Below are 15,890 nucleotides of genomic sequence, written 5' to 3'. Positions count from 1 at the left end.
AAGATAAACATTTACACTCTGGTTGACCATCTGAGGGCCTGTAGTCTTGATCTGGCACCAAGCAATTTTATCTGGCGCTAGTGACTATACCAAATATTTACCAAGACAATTTCCTGAGTAATTTTATTTGCAGGACACAAAAGAAGATTGCACTGTGAAATGCTTCTACTACTTACAATGTTGCCTTTCTCTTTTTGATACTGTATCTAATATGTAAATGCACAGATCAAATTGCAAAAGCTACTTCCCTAGGGTGTCCATCAAAATTATGACAGTTGCTACCTCCCAGGGAATGTTCACTCAATGCTTATTTTTAGGGGCTAGCCATGTCAGTTCAGAGCATTTGATCACCACAATCTATGTGTTAACAATCTTCGCCTTATGTTATTCCTCTGCCTAGTCACACAGGAAATGTGACAGATTGCATGAGCACAAACAGCTCAGTAGTATTGGCGTGAGGATGTCTGAGGGATGAAAAGCCTGCCCCCTGAATCCTACATGCTCCTTTGTGAGCTAAAGTGCCAGATATAGAGGCTGAGACTACGCCATTAGAGCAGGTGTATGGCAGTGGCTAAATGTGTGCAGAAAAGGTACTGATTAATATGAATGCTGTAAGGATTACTGCAAAACGTATCTGAAGAGCTTTGGACAATGGAAAGTACTCTTAATGTTATGTACCATTATCCAAATATGAGTAAGAGAAGATTCCTCAGCTGCATCTGTTCCATTCAGACTAGACTACTGCAATATGCTCTGCATCACACTGTTTGGGTTTGCCCACACCTCCATTGGCCTCACTACTAAATCGGACCAAATGGCAACCAGGTTTTCCATGGCTGTTTGTTCTGATTCAATGGTAGAGTGCATGTTTCCCAGGGGTAAGCTGTGGGACAAACACAAAACCACTCAGACCCGTGCTTTCCAGGCACAGGACAAGCGGAAGCGTGGATAAGCCCAGTGTAAAGATAGTTTGGAAACTTCCGCTGACACAGAATGCAGCCACAAATGCTCAAGGGGGCTAGATATTCAATGGAACCAATGCTGTCCTAATCACATGGTCTGCCTATTTGTTTTGGGGTTTCCTTTAAAGTGCTGAGGGTTGTTGTTGTTGTTGTTTTTTACCAGTAAACTCATAAATGGTTTGGGATCAGATGATCTGAAGGACCACCTGCACCCATATCAATCGATCTCTAAGACAGACAAGCCCTAGAGACCAGGTCATTTTGGTGGTGACCTCATATCACAGAGACTCTCTCCTGAACCTTCCATTGTTTCAGTCATGCTTGCAAGCTGCCCTAAAAGAGGGCACAGGAGGGGCCGCTAGGAGGCGCATCGGAAGATGGCCGACAATACCATCTCTCCGGCTCACACGAGGTAATTAGGCTGTTATGGAAGTATGCAGCCTCCCTCGTTACCCCAAAGGAATGGGGAACGCTGCCTTGCCTGCTGTGCCCATAATTCACCCCCAGATTCGAAAGGGGATGAGGGCACTAGGCACAAAAGCCCTCGTGAGGGTCGGCTCTCCTGGACGCTGTCTCTGATCTGCGCAGCTAGTTGCGGGAGCTCAAAATAAACAATCAGAACAGAAGCAAACACACATACTTCAAGCGATGATCGGGAGTAAGGACTGCTAACTAAAGGGATCTCTGGGAAGAGGACCGACGGGCTGGACTTAACAATAAATCAAGAAGAATAATAAATCAAGAAGAAGATTCATAAAGGATCGGTATGTCGGAGCAAGACTGAAAAGGAGGGGGGAGAAAAATTTTCTTTTTTTGAGTACCCAATAATCCCCCCCCCAAAAAAAAAAGAATCGTTGCAATTACTGATCACAAGCAGGAGGAATAAGAACTGTGTGGAAATTAATTACTATGCAAGGACGTGGCTTATGGGAGCATCGGGAAACGAAAGTAAGTCCTTTGTGACGCAGTCAGAAAAAGAGATTTATCATGGCAGGCCCGCCCGCAGGAATCCAGGGGGAGGAGGACTATGGCTGTTACTATGTTGGAGTGTGGGTTCAGCCTAGCAGGGCCCCCTGAGAAAATTTATGAGGGAGCGGCAGGCCTGGGGAGATCAGGACAGACTGTCGGAAAGTTTTGTACGGAGGTGTTGAAATGGTGTCTGTCTACTTTTATGGCTCTTGGATGAGTGTAAAATCCACACAGGAAACAACGACGTTTGTCTTCAACCCGCTTGTGGAGATTAGCAGAGATCACAAAGAAAAAAGATAACAACAAGAAGATGAGGAAAACAACAAAGAGAAGATTGAACAGAACTGTGAATATTATTTTGACAGAACTGTGTAATTAAAGCAGCAGCAAGAGATGTGATCGGATCCCTTTTGGAGCTCGAAGCATGGGTACCCCCAACAAAAAATTTAAAAATTTGGCTGTGTAATTTGGAATTATTGTGATTTGGAATTAATGTGATGTGATTGGCCTGTTAATAAAAATTATTTTAAAAAATAAAATAAAAGATGGCACAGGAATGCCTTTAGTTAATAAATAAAGCAAGTCTGAGGTCATCACAAACGATGTCCTTCCTTTGCTCAGAAAACGTCTTAGTCCTTCAGCCTTGCTCTTTAATGGCTAGTCTAAGATTCCACTTTTCTTAACACTCACACACAAACACATGAAGAACAGAATCAGCTCCTGTGGTTAATTACATAGGCACGCACAAGAATGTCACAGGCTTTTTGTGGTTGAATGCATTCTATTATATTGCATCCTTGGCCTTGGATGCACAGGTTTGAGATGGGAGATTTCTTCTACTTGCCTCTTCAAAAAACCCACAAAAAAACCTGTCCTTGAATTCATGGTGCTAGAATGTTGTGCTTTTGGTCTTTGCTCATAACCCCTAATCAAAGATGCAAAACTTCAAAAAAGGGTTAGGAGATATGGTAGAGATCGTGATAAAGCTGCTCTTTGATTTTTACCCTTACAGAAATACCAGTGTTTGTATTTCATGTTTCAAAAGCTACACAATTTGAGACTGACATGATATTTGATTTTCTGAGTGATTAGGAAGCACACACACACACACACACACACACACACACCGCCCTACCCTTTTTTCATTCTTAAAAGAAGGAAATTGCTTTATTCTTGAGATATTTTGTTATCACTGTTGCCACAGTTCACAATGTGCTTTGAATTAAAGAACTACATTTAATTAGAAATCTACATAACAGCTTTGCTCTTTGAAAGTATGCAAAAGCTTTGAAGAAAAGGCTAATGCGCCTAAAAGGCAAATCAAAAGGCAGTGCAGGCCCAAGTTTATTTCGATGAGATTTCTGTGGTTGTAATGCATGTTTCTTAAGGACAGGAGATATTAAGAATAAACAAATAATAGTAATCTTTGAGGAAAATTTAATCTTGGCACCTGCCATAGTAAAATCTAAGTTCACCGCTTTTTCTTCCTTTTCTTTTTTGCAGATTCAACATCCACGTAAAACAAAGGGTTCACAGAGTCTCATAGGCTGATGGCCCAAACCTGATGCCATCATCTCTGCTTTTTACTAGCTGCTAAACTGGGGTGGGGAACCATAATTCCAGCGTCCAAATGTAGCCCTCCAAGCCTCTACATCCAGCCCTGGCCACACTTCCTTCAAAGACCACACTGGTTCTCCCCAAGCTACGCTCCCCACCAGAATTGTTCTGCACCCTCCCTGAGCGCTTTTGCCTTGGCTGGGTTGTTTTCTCCAGCTGTGATAATGCCTCTTGCTTGCTTGGATGAAGGATGGAAAGATGCGTTTGCAAGACTTCTGACTTCCGAGTGGCTGAAATGTAGCCTACTGAATGAATTGTAAGAACCAGATCTACCACTCTACTCACTTTTGCTCCTGGGCTACCCACCACTACCCCCCCCCAGTTTGCCCACAGTAGAATGTGGTTCCCCTCCCAGGTGCCTATCCATTTGTCCTTCTTCTACCACCATAAAGAAGAATGTGGATGTCAAGAGTGGAATTGGGGGGTTGGGTGTTAATGTTAAGGGAAGGCACACAGACTCTTTGCAAAGGAAAATAGAAGCAGAGGCAGAAAGGATCAGCCTTAAATTCTGATTAGTTGCATGACTTTGCCATTCTGTGTCAGCTCAAAGGAGTGTTGCTTCTAATATAAATATTTATATATATATATATATATATCACAGAGATTTTCACCTTTTCTCACCCTCTGGTCTAAACACACTTTCAAGCCCCAGGAGGCAGATTAACTGCAGTCCCTTTCCCTCTCTGTCAGAGGAAACCCACTCTCTGCTATTGCTTTGGATCCATCTGGATTCACTCTTTTGAAGGGAGGACTAGATGACAGTGGTAGGTAAAGGAGAAAAAGGAAAGGGTGGTTGCTTTAAAAAATAAATTCTACATGAAAAAGAACCAGAAAACCTTTTGGCAATTCCATACTGTGGAGCAGCTGTTCCCACCCCAGCATCTCAGGAAAGCCCACTGGTGCTGACCAGCTCCTGCTGAGGCCCAAGAGCCTCCAGAAAGGTTAGGTTCCTCTGTGTGTTTGTTTGGAGGGCAGGTGGCATAAGGCAGCTTCTGCTCCCCTGCCCACAAAAGTGAGCAAGTGAGTGGTGGTTGCAGCTGCCTCCCATCACTTATCATGTCACACCTTACTTCTAGAGGTGCGATGGAAAGGACTGGGGCTGCCCTGCTATGCCCCGGGATTTCAGGTGAGAATGTAAGCTAGAGGAAGTAGCTGCTTCTGCCTCTGCCTTTTCCCTATAGGCAGTGCAGTTGGGCCATGTGTCAATTTATCCATCAACAGGGCACCTAAAGAGAGTGAAGGTGTGGAAGCGAGAAGCAAGCCCTCACCTATGCTTTCTGCCCTCAGTGCAGCTCTGAGGGCTGGGCTGGGCCTGACCCCTTTGCTGCACTGCCCACAGAGACAGTACAGGCAAGCAAGAGGTGGCTTGCAGGATTGGTGCCTATTCCTGGGCAATTGGTCCCACAAGAGTGCAGCTGGATCAGGCAATGGGTCCACTCCATCCATTCAAAGCATATCCAATGCACCTTCGAAGCACGTGGATTCTATCAAAGAATCCTGGGAACTGTAGGTTTCCCCCTTCACAGAGCTACAGTCTCACCATTCTTTGGAGGAAGTCATGTGCTGTTAATGTGCATGGAAAGTGAATGAAATATGTGATGCCAGACTGCCTCATTTATCTTTTTCTCCATATGGCACAGTAGGGAGGCACAGGTCCAATCCTGACTACTGCTACCCGCAAAACAAGCTCTCCTTCCTGGTAAATCTCCTCTTTCCCTTTGGGCACTGTGGGAGTGGATATGAGGCCTGTGTGGACACCCTAGAGAGAGAACAAGCAAATGGAACACGGCAGGAGCCCTGTATGGAGAGACTCAGGCCTTACGGCTGATGTACCTCCACAAGTGAAAACCCTACACACTCGCCTGGCTTCCTAGGCATGGGAACAGCAGCTGAGCCTGAACAGCAGGCCCTGTTGCCATTATTGTGCACATGGCTGGGTTGAGGGCACTTGCCCCACAACACCAAACTCTGCAATTAGCCCTAGCTTCCTTGCTCACCCTGTCTTTTGGTGAGGAGGATGGGTGTTCAAGGTCAGCTTGAAATGCTCTGCTGCCCAAGGCAGGGTAAGTGCCATGCGGCGGTTAGCGCAATGGGCCTCCCCATTTGGTTATGAAGCTCCCTGCTTGACCTGTGGCCAGTTACTTACCTCACAGGTTTGTTGTGAGGATACCATATGGCAAGGGAGAACCATGAGCTCCTTGGGAGGAATGGTGGGATATCGATATCATCATCATCATCATCACACACCTCTGTCCATGGATACAGCCAGGATTTATGTGTGAAGGGGCAGGGCAAGGACACTCACATGTCATCATCCTCTGTCTGGCTCTGTCTAGCAGATTTGGAATGAAATGTCTCCACAACAGTTGCTTTAAATTACTTTCTATTGACCCCAAGTGCTCAGAAAAATCTGCCAAAATCTTTCTGCAAGTTCTGCTTTTAGTTAAGTATTATTTATTGATTTATTTACTTGATTTTGAGGGTGGGGACAACTGCCCCTCGGGCCTTTGTCCCCTGAAAAAGTAAATGCATATAGTACCCCAGGCTAGCCAAATCATTTTCCCGTCCCTGAAAGTATTTTATTAATTAATTAAATTGATATACCACCTTTCATCCCAAGGAGCAGCAATACAAATGCAAGGATGCCATGATAATAAACTAAGGAAGGCGCACTTCCCTGCCTTCTTCCCGAGACCTCGAATGGGCCGCCTGAGGCCTCCCTCTGCCTAATGAAGAAGGCTGGTCCCGGGAGCTTGCTTCCCGGTCTAGAGCCGTCTCCTTGGATCTCTTTCCTTCCGAATGGGCTCCCTAAAACGGATCCCGGGGTCGACTTGCACTGCAGCCGCCCGCCCCTCGCATCCTGGGGACTCTCTCCTTGGATCTCTTTCCTCTCTCCATCGCCAGTCGAGGCGCAGGAAGCGCGGCCGCCCCTTCTCTCCAAGCGAGCGAGCGAGCGGGCGAAGGCAAGGCGCGCAGCGCTCGCGATCGGCCGGGGAAACGGGGCTCTCCTCGCTGCTGAACCGCCGCGCTCGGGCGGACGGCGCCGTTTGGGCAGGGCGGGGCGGGGCCCGGCGCCGCAGGAGCACCCCCCTCGCCGCTCATTGGCTCTCGCGGCCTCTCGGCAGGCTCCGATTGGCGGGGAGGGAACCCCCTGTGTCGGCGTCCGCCCGAAGCTAAGCCGCTCGCCTAGGCGAAGCAAGTTCTCGAGCGGAGCCCGGGCACATGGTCGAGAAGAGGCGGCCAGGACTTCGCCGCTCCAGCGCCGGCCCGCTTGGATTAAAGGCTTCTGGCTCGGCGGCTGCGAGGCGAGAGAGACGCGCGGGGAAGGAAGCAGCGCGGAATAAGCAGGTAAGGCTGCATCATCAGAGCAATTGCAGGGAAAGCGGCGGGTTAATTTCCCCCCACCTTCCCCTCCCTCTTCGCATTTTCCTCCTTCGCAAGCCTTTCTCCCGAGTCCCGGGGCAAAGTCAGCTGCCGCTCTGCGGCTAGACGGGCGGGCGAGGGGATCGTGTTCCGAAGTTTGCCTCGCCGATCGCGTCGCTCGCTGGCGGCAAAAACGCTGCCTGGGCAAAGAGGCTTCCCCGGGAGAAATGCTCGATTTCGCCGAGCTTGCAAAAGGCACCCGGAGCGGACTTCTGCTGTCTCTTCCCCTCGCCCTCCCACCAGTCGATGCCATAGATAGCAATATATGATCGCGGGGAACAAACTCTCCATAAGGACCCTTAGAAAGAAAGCGGCTCGAGAATGGCTCAGGAGGTAGATCACGTAGGCAGCTGGGACGAAGCCAGCTACTCTTGCAAAAGGAAGCAAGGGAGGGGGCAAAGCTTCCCATCCCCCCTCCCCGCCGCCCCATGCAATTTGCTGGAGAGCTAAACTGCTACCACCTTGCGCTTGTCCTACTGCCTGCTGCTGTGGACTGGAAGGCTAGTGATGCAGGCAGATCTCCGCGCGCCTCTGCCGTTTCCATCCTTTGGAAGCCGGGTTGTTTCGCAGTTTTTGCAAAGGTGGAAGTGAGAGCGTGTTTTTAATTAGCATGCACTTAGTGAGGTTCCCTCTGCGGTGTGTGACTGGCTCCTGCTGACCTCCATCGTGTGCATGTGCGTGCGTGTACCCCCGATTCTTTTTTTCCTTTTTTTGTAAATTAGATTTGGCTTTTTGCCCTGTTTGCCTAGCTGATCAAACGTCCTGCTGATCGATAAAGTAAAATGGACATTTTGTCTAATGCTCAGGTCTTCCTTTTGTGATGTCAGGTGAGTCCCTGTTGCCTTCAGGATGACTTTTGTTAGGGATGGGTTTAAGGAAAGGGGGGGGGAGAGACTGTGCTCGGTGAAGCTTTTTTTATTCCGCAAATGGAATCGTTGATACTTTAATCCTTTTCAGTTGTTGGGAAGAATAGCCCTGTTTGATAGAAAGTGCTTGGAGTCAAAGCAGACTTGAAATGACACTCTTGACTTCATTGTTTCATCTAACAGGACATATTGTCCTTTCTCCCCCTCCCTCCTTTCTTTTGGAAAATAAAAATATTAAGGCTTTGTTGGATATAATTATACCTTGCTAGGATGACACAAGCTGCCCACCACCACCAATTACAACCAAAACCCCTCTTGGTAATGATATATAGGCTACTGTAGGCACCCCTCTGACTATATTGTGCTAATTTTGATGGTAGATGAATTTAGGTGTCCTTTCCATTTATGCCTTTTAGTGAAAGTCAGATATGTTCATCTTTTGCAAAAGACAACAACCTAGCTTTTCTCTTGACATTTGGGTTCTGGGATTTTGTGTGAGTGCTAATATGTCAGGTAGCCAGATATCCTGACGGGTCAGTGGTAGGAAATGGTATTGAGGGGTCTGGTTGTTTTCTGGCAGTCAGAATATAAATTGTAAAGCTGCAGATACATAAATACCAGCAACGATTGATAATAACTGGCATGGCAGTACTCAGGGTGCTTAGCAAAAAAACCCTATGGGTTTCTTTAAAAGTATTTCCCTGCTGTGCTTTGAAATCTGTGACTGAAGATGAGCTTTGTCTTCAGTTCAAAACCTCCCAAGTCTAACTTTTAAAGCACCACAAGGTGTGAGTACCTGAGGGAGTACAATGTGTATGGCCTGTGCTGTTCATAAAGAGTAGCAACATTTCAAATAAGTAAATAAAATAAGCTGACAGAAATGGAGCTTAATTGATCAATGTTTTGTTTGGAATTAAAATAAGCTGATCAAGGTTTCCTATGAACAGAAAATACTTGAGATTAGACACGGAAGCAGGACTTAGAGATGGATGAATGATGATCTGAACCAGTAAGGATATTCCTATGCGAATACCAAAAGTTTTCAGGTTTTGCTAGAAGTACACATGGAAGGCTTAAGCTGGTTAAGATAAGGGGGCGAGGGACACAGCACCATCCAGTGTTTAATAGTGATCATCTTTCTGCAAAAAATTTTAAGGTCTTCAGGGTTAATTGGAGGACATTGTACCTTTAAAAAGTGAAAGATTATAACTAATTAAGTACCGCTTATAGGTCAGGGAGATGGTGTTAACAATGACACTCTTTAAGTCTCCCTGTGCTGATAGAACCACAGTGCTCTGCTTTCCTTGTGTGTAAGAGGGTAACTGCAGAGCATCTGTAGAACTGCAATACATCCTAGAGTATGGCCATTTTTGCCTAAGAAGTATGGTCCTCATTTTGACGTCTTGTTTTCAATGCCTTAAACCTGCACCCTAGGTCTTTGGTGCATGCATGTGTTTAACCTTTAGAAAAGTCAGCCGCTGGGCTGGGCATATTTGCTATTCCTATAGAAAACCATGTTTATTTCATCCTGAGTCAACATCCTTTGAGTGAAGAATATTTTTTTTTATCCCAAAGTATTCAAAAATGTAAGTAGTTAATGGAAGTTGCTTATTTTCAACTTTTGAGTGATTTGGAGTTGAGAAACTCTTAGCACAGTGTACGATGAAGTAAGAGTCCATTGTCTATCTCACAACCAGATATTGCAGTAACATTTTCTTCTCAACTGTCTTCTTTAGCTGATGAGGTACCATTTGTTCATGTGTGCTTTCTTGTCAGACTTATCTTCTGCTTTCTCCTGACAGTAAGGCATCAGATGAGCCTTGCTGAGAAGGGGTGCATAAAGATAGGTGGTGTGAATGTGGAGCTATAAGCAGCAATACAGGAGTGCCTCCTCTGGGAACATAGTGGCTTTGCAGGGAGGGAGCTGCTACAAAGTAATCCCTTCTGTATATGGAGATGTCTTAATCTTGACAAGGAAATGAAAACAAAGGCAGAGTTGAGTCCTGGATTTGATTCCTGAACCTCTGCTTTAGCTATAGAAATAGCATAGAAAAACAGTCTGTCCTCTCTTTCCCCAAATGGACATTTGGGGGAATTCTTGAAATTTTGTCCTCAATGGAAGACAAATGTAAGCATGATAGAAGAGCTCAAACTTCATGTGTGTGTGTGTGTGTGAGGCAGGCAGGGGAAGCAGCACTTTAGGAGGCTATCATTGGATAAAGTGCTCCAAATGATGGAATGGCTTTTTCTTTTTCACCCTTGAAATGATTTCCCTCTCCACTTATCTTAAGAAAGAAAGAGAATTAGGGGAATTTGACTGGAATAATGTGCTCATTTTAATATCATAGGCTCATTTGAGAAAACCTTAGGAAAATGGGTTGGGTTACTCAACTTCATGTTGTAAAATTCAAACACACATCTTAAAAAGTTGTAAAAACTTCATACACTTTAGTCCTGTTTCTTGAGCATTGTGTAAAGAATCATGATCACTTTTTGTTTGTTTGTATATAGTCCTTACAGAAAACCATGCCATACCCAGAAGTATGCCTTTTCTTTGTTTTGCAAACTTGTCAAGTCCTTTCTTGTGAGTTTGAAGAACTGGGACTTAGTTCAATGTAGCAGGACCGTATATTTGGACCGGTGCATGCTCCTTGGGTGTAGATACCAGGAAGCATGCCATATATGTTTTCACTCCTTTGTGACTATTTAGCCAAGTTTAATAGTTAATACAGGGAACTGAATGCATATAACCAAGCCACCTTTAGCTTCAGAGAACTATCTTCTTAAGGGAACCCTCCTATACTTCTCCCAATAAGACAGCTTCTGTCTTTGAGAACATCTGGGTCAGCAGTTGTAATATGGATCACAATCTAGTTATAATTGTGGTGTATGCTGTAACTACCTAGATTCCACTCCCTCCACACCTTCTTAGGGTCCATGAAGCAAAGGTGCATTGAACATGCCTGAAAAATTGAACATTTCTCTTTTAAGGTTGGAGAGGGGTGTGCAGTTATGCTTGAAAGCCCACAGGAGGTGGACTTAGATGTTGTACCAAAAGCAATTTGGTTTTCCCTGTGGGTTTGTGAAACAGAATGACAAATTGTAAATGCTGTAGCTATAGCAGATCAGCTATCATGGGGCAGACCTGCTGCTTCCACAAGTATTCAAGGGGTCGTAGTTCAGACTCTGGGGGTAGCAGTCAATGGTGGAATTATCACAACACACAGAGCGTTACTTGATTGAAAGACTGAGGAGTAGTGTGAAGATGAAGGGATAGATCTTGCACTGTTGACCTAGATGGGGTATAATTTTCCAGTTGCCATTGTCTGCGCTCCATATCAGGGTTGTTTCCAAGGAAAGTAAGAATCAGGGTTAACAACTGGGCGGTGCGATAATGCTGAGAAGCCAAAGCCATTAAGAAAATGGGAAATAGATGTGAAAGAAGCATTGAGGGCATTAAAAGGCTGCACATGACCTTGCAATGGAGAACTCTTGCCCTGTGGATGACATGGATAAGATATGGAAAGTTCTTAGAGCAAGCTGCCTTTCTATGGGTCCTTAAGTTATAACAGGAATACATTGGTGGTCGTGTCGCGTGGAGGTCAGGAATAGAGGAGAAAAATACTGATTGGGCAAAGCCTCGTGCAGAAGATCAGTCTTCCCCCAAAATGGCAGATCGAGAGCTGGGGTGAAGTGGGCTTTGGGATGTAAATGGAAAGGATGGATTTGTGCCTAAAGGTCAGGTAAGGGAAGGAAAAGAACATGCCACTTCCCAAAAGTTTAATTGCTATATAAATACTGCCCATGTTAATAAACACTGTTAAGCTCACTCATTCATGACATCTCAGCTAACTGGATTAGAATTGCAATTATTGCTATCATGGTGCTGATCATATTTGTAGTCAAATATAATAATTAGTATTTTTAGAGGTGAGGAAAATCTTATGCATCCTGTCTAAATCTGTGGCCGCATGCTATAGTTAACTGTTTATAATGACTGCTCATATATGCACACTGTGAAGCACAGCTCAGTGCTAAAGGCAGTTTATTGGAAGTAAGTCTTTGTAACTTTCATGTAACTGTGTTTGCAGTCACGGTATATGGGCATTGTGTTCCATATATTACGGTTGGAACCTTAAAAATCAGTTTACTTGGAAATAGGTTTCATAGAGTCAGTGAGGCTTATTTCCAAGCAAATGTACTTGAGATCAGGCGCCAAAAAAAATTAGTGAAACTTTATTTGCCACTATACTTTAGAATACAATATCTTTCCCAATGGGACACTTAAGGTTACATGCAGGTAGCAAGAACTGTTAATTAAAAAACAACCTCAACAGTTTTATAGGCTAGTGAACTAAATATGTGTGTTAAAACATATTGGAGTGGATTTTTAGTAGTCATTCATTACTAATATTTTTTTAAAAAACCCTTTCTGTAAAATATACATGATTACAGTATCCTATTCCAATATAAAACCAAGAACCAGAGAATATGCTTCTCTGTGTTTTTGTATAGAGATTATTGAATTAAAATGCTGAGTTCTTTCACAGTACATGGGCTGCAGTGATAAAAAATGAAAATATTTCAAATTAGAGTTAAAAATAGAGTTTTTAATAGAACTTGTGGGGTTTTTTTTAAAGAAAACCCTTCTGAACTGTTTGATCTTCAGTTATAATTAGATGTTTAACATATACGCTAATTGCAACTGCAAATAATTTTTCCTCCAGCTCTTTTTGCCCGTTCATCAATTGTGCATTCCGAAGACATTCAAGGTTGAGACAAGTGCATTTTAAAACAAAATCTTTGAGTCACTTTCTCCTTCACTTAGTACTTTACTCCTTGAAGCAGAGATGACACAAATGACACCTAAATCGTAGGAGGAAGGTGCAGTCTCTTTATTGGTTTCCGTGGTAGTAATATTAGTTGCTGAAGCTGACAAACACAAGCCTTGAATGTATGCCTTGGCAGTTAAAAGGCCTTTCAGTAATATGAAAGCTGTGATGATATTTAACGACTTTGTACAGTAAATGATCCTGAAACGATGCCTATTCCGACACATACATATAGCTCAGTAATGTGTATTTGTGTGTTTATAGCTTTAGTACATACTTCTATATGAAACAGGGGATAAAGTATATTTAATAAATAATTGACTGTTCTGCAAGAATGGAAGGATATTATAAACTCGATATTGCTTTCCCTTTTTTTTTTTTTTAGAAGTTTACTACACCGCAGTGTTAAACAGACTGGAAAGGCAAAGAAATAAAAGTAAAGAATTTGTGCAGATAAAATAACAGCCATTAAGACGAAAGCAAGTAAACTATCCAGTTGGAAAAATGTGTTGCCACTTAACTGAACAAAAATAATTAGAACAATGAAACATCCTGCTCAACCCACTTGAAAATGGGTAAATAATGAGGGCTTCCTGCAAACGATGCCAGTGTTTTGTAGGCCAGGGTTAGTCACTTGTTTATTTTCTTCAGGTATCCCCCCAAAAAGTCACTCCCTGTGGATCTGACACCAGAACTGCATAGATGCCCCCTTCCCAAGACTGTATCTGGCTCAAGGTTCTGGTGGTTTTGTATAACTCTTCTTTTAGATATTTAGCATTGTGCTAAGGGGAGTTATTGATGACCTCTGTTACCATGAAAAGGTCTGCAAGGTTTCTTACTATGCCACGGTGATAGTATATATGTAATGTGTACACATCATATATTTAAAGCACGTCTAAAACACATGACCCCCCATCCACCATCCCGGATCCTGGGAACCAGCACTCTTAAACTACAGTTAGTGCTCAAAATTAGCCAGTCACCAGATGCATTTTGCAAATGACACAGGTCCAATTGCAACCAGGTGGCGATCTCTAGATGCAAGGTTGACGACTGGGGAAAACAAAGTGTCACTTAGAGAAGGACCTGAAATATTTTCATTGAAACTTGAATTTGTTTTATTCCAGATTGTTTTATTTGATGTTTTCATGTGTTGTAAACTACTTTGAGATTCGTTCTTTGAAACATAAAGCACTGTAGAAATGAAAATAATAACAGCAGCAGCAACAACAACAATAAAGTCCACTGCAAAACAACAAACAAAAACAGCACTCAGACATTTCATGGTGGCGACCGTAACCCAAGTTTAAGGCGTCATTTAGTGATTAGATTGTATATGAGTTTCTAACACTGACTAGAGTTTCCAGGACTCTTTGGGGGTTTCAATATGTGGTTTAAATATATAGTGTTTATGCAGCCATGATAATAAACACAGGGCTGCCAGCCAAAACGTTGCAATATTTGTCCCCATGTCCTTTGCAATATATAGTTCAATTTACATCAGAGCCTGATTTCTTTACACTGCATGTTCCCTGCCAGCCGCCGCCAATAAAGTGAAGCGGTGCTAATGCTTAGCAAAATTATGTCAGATATGATGTAACTGGAAAACACATGCCATGGAGGGGAAGCAACGACACGAGACTGCCATTTCCTTCAGCAGCCCTTTGTTTCTGATAGCTCCACACTGGTGGCTGTGGGTAAGCTCTTGACTGTTTGCTGCTTATGGCTGTGCCTTTGGATTATAGTGGCTCTCCACATGGCAATTTTCACGCTCTTCTTCAGGTTTAGAGGAAAGGATAGCAGCTTTTTTTTTTTTGTCACAATAAAGGTTACGGCAATCCTCGAGTATAAATGTTTCCTGGGAGCAAGACATTTCAAAGTGCTTTGAAAAGAGGCCCTAACATATTGCAAATGTTTTACTGACATTTCTTATGAAAATTGAGCTGGTATTTTTATCCCTGTTAAATAACAATCTGTTGCCTTTCTGAAGGAAGCTGACAGTTTATCAATATCAGATGGCTACTACAACTAAGCTGGATCTGTGTGGTTAGAACGGTAATGGAAGGATGCAGAAACAGGCACTGTTCAGCCGTTAAACCATGTCAAGGTTAGGGAAACTGAATTTGGTAGGATGTCTGGACAAACCATGGCTTCTATCAGCCAGCAAACCAAACATGATTTGAAATAGATTTGCAAAAGCATCTTGAGACCCATCAGGAAATAAGTATAATAAAAACAACAACATGGTTTGTATATTGTGTTTACTATGGTTTGTTATTGTACCTGAATTGACAAACTATAATTGCAACTATAGTTGTGGCTGTTGGGCAAGGTACCTTATAGAAACAGAAGCACTGAGCAAATGGAAAACAAAAGGCGGAAGTCATAAAAGCAGAGAAGCAACTGTAAATCAAAAATCACAATTTTCCTGTATGCTTGGACGCTTAACCATAGCTTAATAACCTTTATTAATGCAGTCCATAGTTTGTTATGATATCTGAATTGAGCCACCCTCATTCTTGCACTTTTTAAAGACATCTCAGTGTTTACCCATGAATTTAGTTGGAAAGAAACAAAGTGACATCTCTTTTGTGTTGAATTGTGAAGTCTTATTTAAAGCTGTGGTTTAATTAGAAACTCCAGGTTGATTTCATCATTCTGTTTAAAAGATAGACACTGCAAGTGAAAGGCCAGACTATTGGCAATCCATGATAGGCTTAACAACTGCCAACTTGCCTCTCTGTTGCTGAATAATTGCCTGAGGTGTTTAGAAGTGGGGTGGCCGGGGCGGGGGGAGGGATCCAACATGACTCATCATTTGGTGATTGTGATGTTAGTTGTTTCTCAGCTTCAAGTCGCCAACAATTGCTGCAGTTATCATATCAGTAATATAACTTTTGATATCATTTTCATGTTGATCTCCATAACTGGTATATGTATATGTATAACCATTCACACATTTGTGCTGACTGATTGGCTGATGGCGGTTTAATATTTTGGTGATTCAGTAGAAGCAAAATCTTCCCCCAGCATTTCTTCCTGCCCAACCTGGTATTTTAAGGTTATTGGGATCATTAACCTAATATATTCTCTCTCTCTCTGCCTTACAGAATGAAGCACTGATGTTTTAAGTAGGAAGACTTATAAATTGCTACTGCTTAGTTAGCATATACAGTTGGGTTGTAGTTTATCACACCAGCCTCTTAAGCAGAGACCTTCTG

General features: G+C 43.3%; 1 protein-coding gene across 4 annotated transcripts in view; it reads left to right on the top strand.

Annotated features, from left to right (window-relative positions):
- The first annotated feature begins 6,717 nt into the window (after nucleotides 1-6,717).
- Nucleotides 6,718-15,890, top strand: part of CDH7 (cadherin 7) — a 113,758-nt gene continuing 104,585 nt past the window's right edge. Inside the window, exon 1 of one of the 4 annotated variants that reach the window (XM_081205587.1) lies at nucleotides 6,718-6,896. In XM_081205587.1, the coding sequence (XP_081061713.1) occupies nucleotides 6,771-6,896 (126 nt within the window). In that variant the 5' untranslated portion in view covers nucleotides 6,718-6,770. Of the gene's footprint in view, nucleotides 6,897-7,019; nucleotides 7,553-7,706; nucleotides 7,799-15,890 lie in introns of those variants that run through there. The other 3 variants (XM_081205588.1, XM_081205590.1, XM_081205589.1) reach the window with 3 other exon arrangements.

Source organism: Podarcis bocagei (assembly GCF_964188305.1).
Source record: "Podarcis bocagei genome assembly, chromosome: 8".
NCBI classification, from domain to species: domain Eukaryota; kingdom Metazoa; phylum Chordata; class Lepidosauria; order Squamata; family Lacertidae; genus Podarcis; species Podarcis bocagei.
Note: the sequence above shows the minus strand (reverse complement) of the source record. Positions and strands in the feature narration are given on the sequence as shown.